At 43.7% G+C, this 12,242-nt stretch overlaps 2 protein-coding genes across 2 annotated transcripts in view; one reads left to right on the top strand and one right to left on the bottom strand.

Moving 5' to 3' along the window:
- Positions 1-7,478, bottom strand: part of LOC106818487 (dynamin-1-like) — a gene marked incomplete at its 3' end in the record, with an annotated part of 8,746 nt that extends 1,268 nt beyond the window's left edge. The window contains 1 exon segment of the mRNA XM_014823187.1: positions 7,156-7,478. Coding sequence (XP_014678673.1) covers positions 7,156-7,319 — 164 coding nt within the window.
- A 1,810-nt stretch (positions 7,479-9,288) lies between these two features.
- The window catches only part of LOC106818489 (transcriptional coactivator YAP1-like), a 9,531-nt gene continuing 6,577 nt past the window's right edge, over positions 9,289-12,242 (top strand). The window contains exon 1 of the mRNA XM_014823188.1: positions 9,289-9,387. Within this exon, the coding sequence (XP_014678674.1) occupies positions 9,317-9,387 (71 nt within the window). The 5' untranslated portion in view covers positions 9,289-9,316. The remainder of the gene's footprint in view (positions 9,388-12,242) is intronic.

The raw sequence follows: 12,242 nt of genomic DNA, 5'->3' as shown, positions 1-12,242 counted from the left end.
GCTCTCTCTCGCTCTCTCTCTCTTTCTCTCTCTCTCACTCACATTCTCTCTCTCTCTTTCTCTCTCTCTCACTCTCCCTCCCCTCTTACTCTCATTCATTCCCCCCGAGAGCAAGTCATAAATGCGGTGCACGCGCGCGTGTAGCCGATGCAAAATGCATGGGCACTGTATCATCTAAATGAGCTTGTGGCAGCCGCCTGGAATAGAAGGAAGAGCACTCTCTTCCATACACAACGACAAGCCAGCTAGGCTATTCCACGCTCGGCTCTCTCTCAGAATCAGTTGAAAATCTGCTCTCGCTGGCTCCCGGTTCGATATAGGCAATCAATATTTCAGATAGCGCTCTACCAACGGGCCCTGGCAATGCTACAATGGGCGGGCCTCCCCCCTGCGGCCCTGGCAATGCTACAGTGGGCGGGCCTCCCCCATGCGGCCCTGGGAATGCTACAGTGGGCGGGCCTCCCCCTCCTGCCCGCCGCTGGACCCAACCAGTTTTTCTAGGCCGTACCGAGTGCAGCAAGGGAGGAAGAGGAGGAGGACGAGGAGGAGGAGGAGGAGGAGGAGGAGCAGGAGCAGGAGCAGGAGGGAGAGCATGAGGGGCAAGAGGAGGAAGAGGAGGTGGAGCAGTGGGTGGAGAATGAGGAGGAAGAGGAGGAGGAGGATGATGATGACGAATAGGAGGAAGAGCAAGAGGAGGAGGAAGAGAAAAAGGAGGAGGAGCAGGACGAGGAGGACGAGGAGGATGAGGAGGATGAGGAGGATGAGCAGGACGAAGAGGATGAGGAGGAGGAGGAGAAGGAAGAGGAGGATGACAAAGAGGAGCAGGAGGAGGAGGAAGAGCAGGAGGGAGGGAGTACCCCCGTCACCATGCACGAATCCAGAAGCGAGAACAAGCGATTTATTGTGTACGACACACACACACGCCATTAGCGAAGTCCAGCGAGTGCCATCCACGAGCAAATCCCGAATGGTTTCAGACAAACTCGCAAGCTATAATACACATATAAACATATAATATATATACATATCTATATATCTATAGACATATATATATATTATTCTCGTTATCTTCGACACGACGACGACCTTGCGAGTTTGCGGAGGTCACAGCTGGCGAGATCGACTGCGGAGCTGCGATCGAATGCGCGGCTGCGGGTCGGGCATAGATCAAAGGTGTGTGCGCGCGCGCGAGTGAAGGTATGCGGCATTGTATGCAGCCCCCTCCCCCTCCCCTCCCTCATTCCTCTCCCCCTTTCTCCATTCCCCTCCACCCTCTCACACTAATGAAGCTGACTAATTAAGATTCACGGCGGCGATTTGCATGCAATCGATGTCAGGGCTCGTGGTCGAACGTACGAGAGAACAAACGAACGAATGAACGAACAGAGGATCGAACGAGGAAACGAACGAACGAACAAACAAATGAGCGAACAGAGGATCGAACGCGGGAACGAACGAACGAACAAACGAATGAACGAACAGAGGATCAAACGAGGGAACGAACGAACGAACGAGAGAATCAGAGAACGAACGAACAAACGAACGAACGAACAAAGGATTGAATGCATGATTGTTACAGGATCAAACACGTGAAGTCGCACATCTCGACTGTAAATGTTAAGTTTTACAGACAGAGACTACGATGATTATATGAATTATTTCTATACCTCCTTCAATTAACCTCGAGACGAAATCTGTAGAAAGTACAAAACATACCAAACCAAACCATACCGTACCGTACCACACTGTAGATAGTCTACAATAACAATAAAATTCGACATTTTCTACGTTTCGGGTCAACACCGGTCCGTAATACTGGGCCTTGATTGCCGCATTGCTTCTAGAGATGTGAGCACACACACGTACGTCGTGGTTCAACCTGAGCATACTAGATAATGGTAGTGAATGGCACATCAGTCAGGGATCGAATCTACCAGCGAGTAAATACCGATTGGTTCTCTAGCATTAGCTTCCAAGGCCATGGCTGCGGACCACACACAGACACTGACCATTCATTTAAGAAGGCTCAGACACAACATCTTAATGATAAAAAGCCAGCTGATTCTGGATCATTTACCTAACTTGAAGCCAAGATTATGATCCGGTTTTGGTCTAACTATCAATTTGTGACTTTGATTAGGTTGTGCGGATAGACAACAAAACTAACGAATGGAAAATTAATTGCCGACGACAGCCTAGGCAGCTGTCGTTTTGAACAACCGCTCCTAAACCTTTTCTTGCAGCAAGAAAAAAGTCGCCTAGTCGTTACAGAAGCACCGAAAAAAGGAAAATCAGATAGCTTGTTACGGGGATATCGGACTACTGTTGCTACACGGAAAACCGTCTGCCTGTTTGCAAGCACAAACACTACCTCCCAAATTCGAAATAGAACATGCGCCCGATAGAGATTCGAACCCGGGTTCTAAGAAGCGGACGGGGCAACAATGACGCAGCAATGTCTCGCGATCGGCGGAGAGAGAGAAAACAAATCGCGGAAATGCCAAGGAGTCGAAAACCGCTCTGCGGGCCGCCGTCGTAAACTCATCGCCTTGAAACGTGAATGGCGTCTGCTCTCTGTGCTAACATCTGTTTCCCAGAGACAGAAGGTAGCGTGGGAATGGGGATGGGGGAGGGGAGCAGTCACCGCTGCCATCATTTGGCCAATTTTCAGCAAATTTGCCGTGCACTTGAACCTCTACTGACCACGTTTTTTGGGGGTAAGACACAGGAGATTGCTGCACTCGTACCAAAAAAACCACTAGTTTGCCAAATAGGCTGGTTTGCACTTGCACTAGTGGTAGTTTACGGATATTGTAACCACTTGTGGCTACTTCCTGTAAATCCAGCAATCTAATATATATACATGTACATCCAGCATGTAAGTTGTCAGTAACCAATGTGATATTAGTACCAACCTGGAACCATGGTTATACCACAACCTGTCTGTAAATAATGTGATATAACACCATGCCTGTAACCATGGCGATATCACTACCTGCCTGTAAACAATGTGATACCATACGCTGCCTGTAACCAATGACAATGTGATATCACACGCTGCCTGAACCAATGTGATATAACACTAAGCCTGTAACCACGGCGATATCACGTGTCTGTGAACAATGTAACATCGCAGCCTACCCATATTAAACCAAATATGATGCCATACCATGTCCATAACCGACATAACACTGCACATTGAGGAAAGCAACTATTTATATATTAGTGCATCACGTGATAAATCGTTGAAATTCCATTGGATAACGTCGCAGGTACTATGAAGCAATAGTGCCCGCTCACACTATTGCTTGCGCGACGTATTGTTATTATAACGCATTGTGTTCACGTCACGAATCTCCTGCGTCTGGGCGCCACGCAAGAGTTTCGGTTTGTTGTGTTTGTGTCGAGCGTTTTGTTACATCGAATGCACCGGCAAATTAGGGAGTATAAAGAAGGTATATAAGCATGAAAAGTAAACAGAAACACTAATTGTATTTTCATACATTTTATTTTGTACAAATAACACACAAATATACTAGAGAGAGAGAGAGAAATAGGAGAGAGAGAGAGAGAGAGAGAGAGAGAGAGAGAGAGAGAGAGAGAGAGAGCAAAGGTCACACTCAGCTGCGAGATCATAAAGAACAGTAAGTACGGTTAGGCCAAATCAAAATATATGTGTGGTTACCGTTACATGCCGGGGAAAAATAGGGTAGGTAGGTAGGGGAAACATTTTATTTTCTCGAAATATTTTATTTACGAACCATGTCCGAAGGATGTGCGTTGTGCCGTTTGAAGCAGGAACTGTCCAATTCATTTTTTTATTTTATTTTTATTTTTTTGACTAAAGAAAATTGACAATAAAATGTTTAGGGTCAGTCGGGAAACCGTAACCACACCTATATTTTGTTTTGGCCTTATGGGAATCTGCCACACGAGGAATTCAACTACGTAAATTTAGTGGCTTCGTATGCCTTATAAAAATAGATTCGGTTAGCGCACTTTTTGTGTGTATTTGTTATAATTTTTCTTGCGCGTTAAAATCCGGCAACATAACCTGGCTCGTATAGCTTTAATCGAATGAAATGAATTTGCGAACTAAATTCGTCACTTCCAGCCTGACGAACCGTTCGATCCCATCCCGGACCACCAAACCCAAACACACAATCTCCACGTCTACACTCAGCCAAGTTCCGCACAATTTCTATGCGCGGTGCATGAATGCAAAAGAAAATGCATAACATTAATATATAATGCAAACATATCGATTAGTCCTTTCGTTGATGATTTTATGCAAGTTTATTGATTACGATGGCACTGCTAGTTCGGTTTTTAAACTAGTATGAGTTTCTAACGTGCTAGTAACTAGTAGGCAATTCCACAGTTAGTAACGTTAAGTTTTAAAGGTTATTAATATTATAGATGTTTCTGGCCTGTAAAATGAAAATGTATGTGTGTTCAATCTCATTAATAATACCAACAATACTTTTAGTCTAGACCTTCTACATGTATGTGAAATAAAAAACATTTAGGCTTTCCTTTGAGTTGTAGTGGGAACTTTAATTCCGGTTAGTAATGTTACGGAAAATGGACATGGAAAAAAAGGGCTCATCTTTGATTGAAAAGTTTCCTCAAACAGGGCAAAGTTAGATCAAGCAGTATTTCTCCTGTCATTTCTTGCTTACTGACTTGTGTTTTAGCATAGCACATTTAATGAGTAGTCTATTTATTTTTAAACAACACAACAAAAACATAGTTAGTAACGTTACAGTTTGTCCGTCATAGGTATAAATTATAACGTGTAGTATTTTACACATATATACTCTTCAGGGAAATATCAGTATAATTACTGTGCTGCATGATAAAATCAGGAGTGAATAATAATAGATTAATAATCTATATATAAATATATTAGGGAGTATAAAGAAGGTATATAAGCATGAAAAGTAAACAGAAACACTAATTGTATTTTCATACATTTTATTTTGTACAAATAACACACAAATATACTACTTGCTGGTGCTAGAAATTCGTGACGTAGACAGTTTAATACAAATTGAAATTGTTCGTTTAAGAAACTTTGTCTTATTTACTTCATATTTGCCAAGTAGATTGCAAATGCAAAGTCATGTGATGCACTAAAAACATTAATGCTTGTTGTTGGGGGCACTATGAGCCCACTATGAGAGCATAGTGCCCCCAACAACAAGCATTAATGTTTTTAGTGCATCACATGACTTATCTACTCGGCAAATATGAAGTGAATAAAAAAATCTGAAGCGCTCCATGTTGTTGTCGTCTGACTGATAACAACGCTGGTCTCGCCACCTGTCGATGACTCAGGAAAACTGCTACAGGTAGGGGAAATTGAATTCGAACAATGCATATAACAATGCATAAATGCAATAACATGAATAACAATGCGTCGCTCAAGCAATAGTGCCCACTCAGGCGGGCACTATTGTTTCATAGTACCTGCGACGTTATCCAATGGAATTTCAACGATTTATCACGTGATGCACTAATACTAATAGTTACTTGCACTGAGTGATAATGCATGTATATACGACACCCATGCACAGTGACAGCATTGCTCACGGCAAAGCTCTGTGTTACGCCAAAACCCATAGGGACATGACATAATCCGAGGGATGATTGCTTCGTTTAATGAGGATTAAAAAGAACTTGTATTTAGCATAATATTAGCAAAAACATAAATGCAGAATGTAAGCCAAAGCAAGGAAGACCGTGAACAGTAGCACTGCCATCTAGTGTGGTTTTTGTCAAACAATATCCTGTTGGATGGCAACACGTTGACTAGTCATGTCCTTGTATTTGTATCAGTGGGGTGTAGGATAGTACCTAGTATTAAAAGCCAAGGGTTTAAAGTAGCCACAAACCCTCTGCACTCTAGCAATGCAGAGGTGCAGGTCTGTCTGTCCATACCAACCTCAAACAGAAGACGATCGGTAAGAATAGTGACCAGGGACACACATGCGAATGCTGCCACACCTCCACATTATACTAACATAGTCATACGGTTAAATGCGTTGGTGTTCCTGTTAACATGCTAATACCCTGACGAACAAACAACTTACACTAAATACTATTGAGCCAGTCTGCGAAATTAACCACTGGCCCGGTATACGAGGCCAGTAAATTTTCCGTGGGGCCAATGAAACTGGTAAATGAACAAGCCCGATGGGCCAGTAGAAAAAAATGGAGTAAATGGTATATTAATGATATTTCAGCTTCTTTATGTGATGATCAGGCTGAGAATTTAACGAAATTCCCGATATTTTGTATGAAAATTTACCGATATTTAGCGATAGGGCATCATATTCCCGATCTTAAGTAGGGGAAGTAACTAGTCAACACCATGCGTGATTGTCGCCGCTGAAGTCGCAACAACTTCCGGTTTCTGGTCCGGTTCGGTTTCTCTTTTCATAATACGATGATCATTGATTCGGGCCTGTAAAACCTAGTGTGGGCCAGTGAATTATACGTTTCTACAGGCCCGCTGGGCCAATGAGGGTGGAAGTTTTTCGTGCAGACTGTTGAGCTATGCCATCTGATTGATAGTGATACGCACAACCTGAATTACATATATTACATCGACATCCTTACATATATGTAAGGATGTCGATGTAATATTGCTATGATGTATTACTAATGCTGCGTTTACTCTATCAATTTTTGTCAGCAAATCGTACCGATTTCAAGTGCATTCCAACACAATTGGGGTGAATTTGGTTTTTTTTGGGTTGGGGTTGGGGCCGTTTTTTTTTTTCCACTTGGGGGCTTTGTTTCGGCTTTTGGCCACCCCATTGGATTTTTTTGGATTGCCTTTGGTTCAGTTGGGGGCAAGTTGGAATGCACTTGAAATCGCTACGATTTGCTGACAAAAATCGATAGTGTAAAGTGTAAACGCAGCATAACACAGTGTGCAAACCGATTCGAAATATTGGCATTATTAATATTAAAATTATTATTAATAAACCACAACGCAAAATGAACGAACACGGTTCATGTTTAGGCAACAAAGGAAGGAATCGGTTTATCAAAACAGCAGGCGTACTACGTGGAAGTGTTGACATGACACCACATGCACCTATTAGCAAAAGCAGAGAGAGAGAGCGAGATTTGAATGAAACGTACTTTCCTACGAAGTTCTCAAGCACGGAGCTTTTGCCAGCACTCTGACTACCGACCACGGCGATTTGTGGAAGGTCCAGCGACATAGACACTCCGAGATGAGTGAATGCATCTTGCAGCTTGTTCACCAAGGGGATGAGCTGCTCCATCCCCACGTTCGTCGTCATTTTGACGAGTTTTCCGCACGGTTATGTCGCTGGAAGTGACAACATGTACACCCACCACCAAAACAGGCGAAAATGAAAATGGCGAGATCCGTAAACCGCGCATGCGCATTATCGATTTTGCTACCGCCGGTTACGCCGAGGCGAACGTATGCGGATCTCTCTCTTTCGTCGCCTTTATTGCGGCATATTATAATACCTAACGTTCCAAACGTATCGCATCGGAACGTGTTTAGATCATGAAAGCGTGTGTTAATAAATGGCTCTATTAGCGGTCGATAGTTTTCTCGCAAATGGATTCTGCGGAGGACACTTAGACTATCTCAAAATCCAATACAAGTCTTTGATTCGCGAACATTGCCTAGCTGACGTGTCCGTTGTTAGGACTTTATGTGACCCAATTATACATCTGCCGCTTCCGGCGTGAATCATACTAGATCTGTTACTGTGTATCCTTTATCTCATATTCATCCATCCACCAATGCATACATACATCCATCCATCCATCCATCCATCCATCCAACCGTCCGTCCGTCCATCCATCCATCAATCCATCAATCCATTCATCAATCCATCCATCCATCCATCCATCCACCCATCCATCCATTCATCCATCCATCAATCATCCATCCATCCATCCATCCATCCATCCATCCATTCATCAATCCATTCATCCATCCATCCATCCATCCAACCATCCATCCATCCATCCATCCATCTAGGGCCGTAGTTTTAGCTAAATCCTTAGGGAGGGAGGCAACATTTCGTGATCCGGACGAGTAATCATGATGCATGCAGACGGCCTACTGTGATGTGATGTGATGTGAATGTGATGTGATTGTGAAATGTGATTGATGTGAGTGAATGTGATGTGGGATGAAGATGCCCAGATTTCCCGTTGACACATACAAAAGGCAAGGCTATAAAATAAAAATCAACAAATATATTAGCGTATGTGTCCTGAAATTTGCAGCTCTATGCGTAGCCTTTACGAAGGGAGTAGCATTTTGTTGAATTTATGAATGGATAGGTATCATGAGAGAGATTGATATAGATATATACGAGAGCGGAGACCCCGCCAGAATTCTTTCACAATGAAACATCTACAAACCAGCACTACCATCAATCTTGCACTGCACAAGAATATTACCACAACATAAACATATAAACGAATATTGCGTTAAAATATGCACGTTTAAAAATAACGTAAATCGTCATCTAACACAAAACATAATAACAAACAACAAAAACACCTACTTGCACCGTTGATATCACCAATCCGCTGTTTAGTTTAACCCCCCTACGACACTCACACAAAAATTAAACAACACACAAGTAACCAAATGTTTATCAGAGACATACTCATAACCTCGCCCAACACAATTGACTGCGCTATTGTCTTGCTTTTCGTGAGAACACTGGGAGTTTCTTACTCCGCTATATTCTCTGCTCACCCCAACGTTTTTTATTGTTTTTACAACGTCGTTTCCCGCTCCAGGCCAGTATGTATAGTCGTAACGCCGACAAACACATTAGATAAATACTCAGCAGTGCAATAACATCGTTCCACCCAAAACAAACACCCGGAGTAGTAATTCCAGGAGACTTCAGGTGTCTTGCAAAACTCTCGTAACACAGCATGAAAGGTGAACGCTATTATAACCATGTATTATGATGTTTTATAGCCTAGAATTTGTTTTTATCGTAGTTATAGGCCAATTTGGCCTGTAACTATCTGTATGATCCTACGATTATCTGTGCAATAAACTTTATTTGAATTTGAATTTGAATTTATTATTTGAATTTGATTGTTGTTATAATTCGTTGCTGTTGGCAGTGTTGCCGTTGGCGTTGTTTTTGTTATTGTTGGTGTTGCCAATGTCAAGACTCAATGTTGTCATGCTCAGCTGTTTTGCTGAGCGTTGTTTTTGTAATCAATATGATCGTGAATTTCTTTGTTCGTTAATTTTTAGGCTTTACCTACCTAGTAGTAGTACAAGATGTCTGGAATGGAGAATCTTCCTTTGCCGAGTGGTTGGGAAGCCAAGTTTTCCGCGCAGGCTAACCGATAGTAAGTTATTGCTCATAATCATCTTGATCTTGATCTTGATGGGTAGGCCTACATAACCTCAATAGGCAAGTTACGACGGGTCATTGCTCGAGGGACTTTAAGTTTAGCGAAGGGATCAACGATAGTTTGGGAACCCGTGAATGTGTTTCGCATATGTGCTAAACTAACGAGAGCGGGGCTAAACGGATAGACGGGATATAGAGAAGGCGTATCGCAGAAAGAAGGTGTTGATCAGAAGCGGCTGGAGCACGGGCAGATCTTGCGCGCAGATTTCGCGGCCCAAAAGCAGCAACGGCAACAAAACAAACAAAAACAAAACCAACCAAACCAAAAAACACCAGAGCAGGCACACACTCAATACGACGACAGTGTGCCAACAACGCTGAGAAAGCATGGATCCGTCGCGGCCGAATGCATAAGCGTCTCGCACGGATCCTATAGGCTAGCAGCCCCGAACACCGTACCGCAACATTTTAGTCGGGGACACAGAGGGCAGACATTTTGGGATAGTGAAGGCAGTGTTCACTTCGTTATCATCAACAATCGTCTCTGTTCGCTAAACGACTGTGTCACTCCGAAATTCGCACAGAAAGACTGAACCGAAATTCTCGCGTTCCGTGAACCATTGCCCCAGTAAATGGACACATGGCTCCGCAGGACAAACGGCACTATACGACTGGGACTAGCGCCCACCTCCGATTACCCATCGAGTTGACTAAGCTAAGCCGAGAGGTGGGAGCGAGTGCTGTAGCCCCTTGAGAATTAGCGTGGAATCGATTCACGCTGCGGCTGTCGGTGAACACTTCAAAAGTTCAAAGTTTGCGTCGGGACGAGGGAAGCAAGTACTCAGGGCTGCCAAACTCTCACACAAGGCATAAATAGACACAAGTCAACAAACGAAGACTTCACGCATTTTGACCGAACATACTCACCGCTCTCACGCTGACAATATCTGAACTACAATTATCTCACGCACCAGAAAAAAAATGCTCAAAATATTCACGGCACAGACAAAAAAAATCTTACAATATCTAAAACAGTCACTTTGTAATGTAACGGCCAATTGCACAAATTTGAAGTTATAAATATGGCAAAAGCTGTCGCTACCGTGGGAGTGGAGGAAACAGGGGGGAAACACGATTCCCACCCCCCTCACGCTCGGCGTTCAACTCCTGCAAACGCAACCCGACTGCTCAGGCCTCTCACTCTCACCTATTACCCAAATGATCTGGCACGCACCTGAAGATACATGAGATGTACATCCTGTAGAAGTTGCAGCTTTTATTTGCAGCATAATAAGGCTGGTTATTTTAATTTATAATAAATCTGCTTAAATCAAATTATATATTCAAAGAGTGAGATCTTCTAAATTATTACTGTGGCACGCTTGACACAGCCGGTCGCAACACTCGACCGGACGGCGAGTAAGCATTCTCCTGGCGACTGAAATCTCATCAAACTGCCTCGCCAAAAGCAGCGGCTGCACGCTGGCCCAACGCTGGCCCAACCTGAAAACTGAGTTGGTCTCACTAGCACCAATTACAATAGTATGAAAAATGGCATACCGTCGACCCAATGATTCGGTGGGATGCGCGAATTGTCTACCGATGACATTGACATGTCATATGGAGATGCTACGGATACGGGAAGGCTGAATACTACTGAGTCTGATATCTATCAATAAGACGAAGACCATGTGTTTGCAAGAATTGTTGTTTCGTGTGTGCCTCAAAATTACTGCACAATCTTACCGATTTCTGCAATTCTGCGTATGAGACCTTGTAAATATGCGTGTACAAATTTCTTTTAAGCGTTAAGCGTGTCTCAGGTGACGTGTGAAGCGGCGCTTTTCTCTAAGGCTGAAACTTATAAAGACGGCGTCTGGCGGTCATCACTCGGAGTCAAACAACTTGTTTAGAATGTCTAATGATGATAGCTATTGAGCGTGAGATGGCTAGCAGAATTTGTAGAGACAAGAAGGACGAGATTGTTGACAGATTCGCGTACGCTGTCAGCACAACTAAGGTGCTTACTGATTCAGTATACTGATATAGATGTAGATTCATAAATGGATTGATTAGATGATGATATGATCGGGGCGGTATTGATGAGTGATGAAAATAATGCATAAATGTTCATGTAGTACTTTATTTCCTTGTTATCTTATTTTTTGAATGGGTGATTTTGGTGTAAATTTCAACCACGGTATTCCTTACCGAGAATTCTGCTGATTCTGCAGGTCTCTTTTGTAGTTTACAAAGTCCGGCCCGCAGCTTCTCCGCTTCTCCTCTTCTCTCACAGTTCACTTGCTCCCGCTTCCTCCCCCTTCCTCCTTCTCCACAGTTTTCCCCTCCTCCTTCTCAACAGCTCTCCCTCCCTTCGCCACAGTCTCTCTTTCTTCCCCTCCTCCTCCACCAAGCTCCCTCTCTCCCGCTTCTTTCCTTCTCCGCCAGCTTCTCACCCTCCTCCTTCCTCCACGCCGCTTCCTCGCCCTTCTGTCCTTCTGCCCCATTCTTCACGTAGCTTCTCCTACTTCACCTACCTAGTAATCCTGCTAAACTCTTCCTCCTCCCGCTCCCTACACTGCTCCTTCACTAGCCCTAGTACAGAACTACGAGAGTGCTGACGATGTTCCCACTGATACGCCCGAAACGTCGATAGACCGCGTAGCGCCATCTGGCGCGGTGGCGTTTGCGAAGTTTAATTTAGCGGGGCCAATCACAGGTATTGGCCCGAGGGCCCACAAGGTGTCCAGTCCGGGCCCGCTGTATAATATAGTATAATATATCATATATATATAATCAATATAAATACGTTTTGAACTTCAGACTGCGGACTCCCATCATTTTGCTGCG

This window comes from Priapulus caudatus, unplaced genomic scaffold (assembly GCF_000485595.1).
Source record: "Priapulus caudatus unplaced genomic scaffold, Priapulus_caudatus-5.0.1 Scaffold2276, whole genome shotgun sequence".
NCBI classification, from domain to species: Eukaryota; Metazoa; Priapulida; class Priapulimorpha; order Priapulimorphida; family Priapulidae; genus Priapulus; species Priapulus caudatus.
This window is presented reverse-complemented; position numbering and strand designations above follow the sequence as displayed.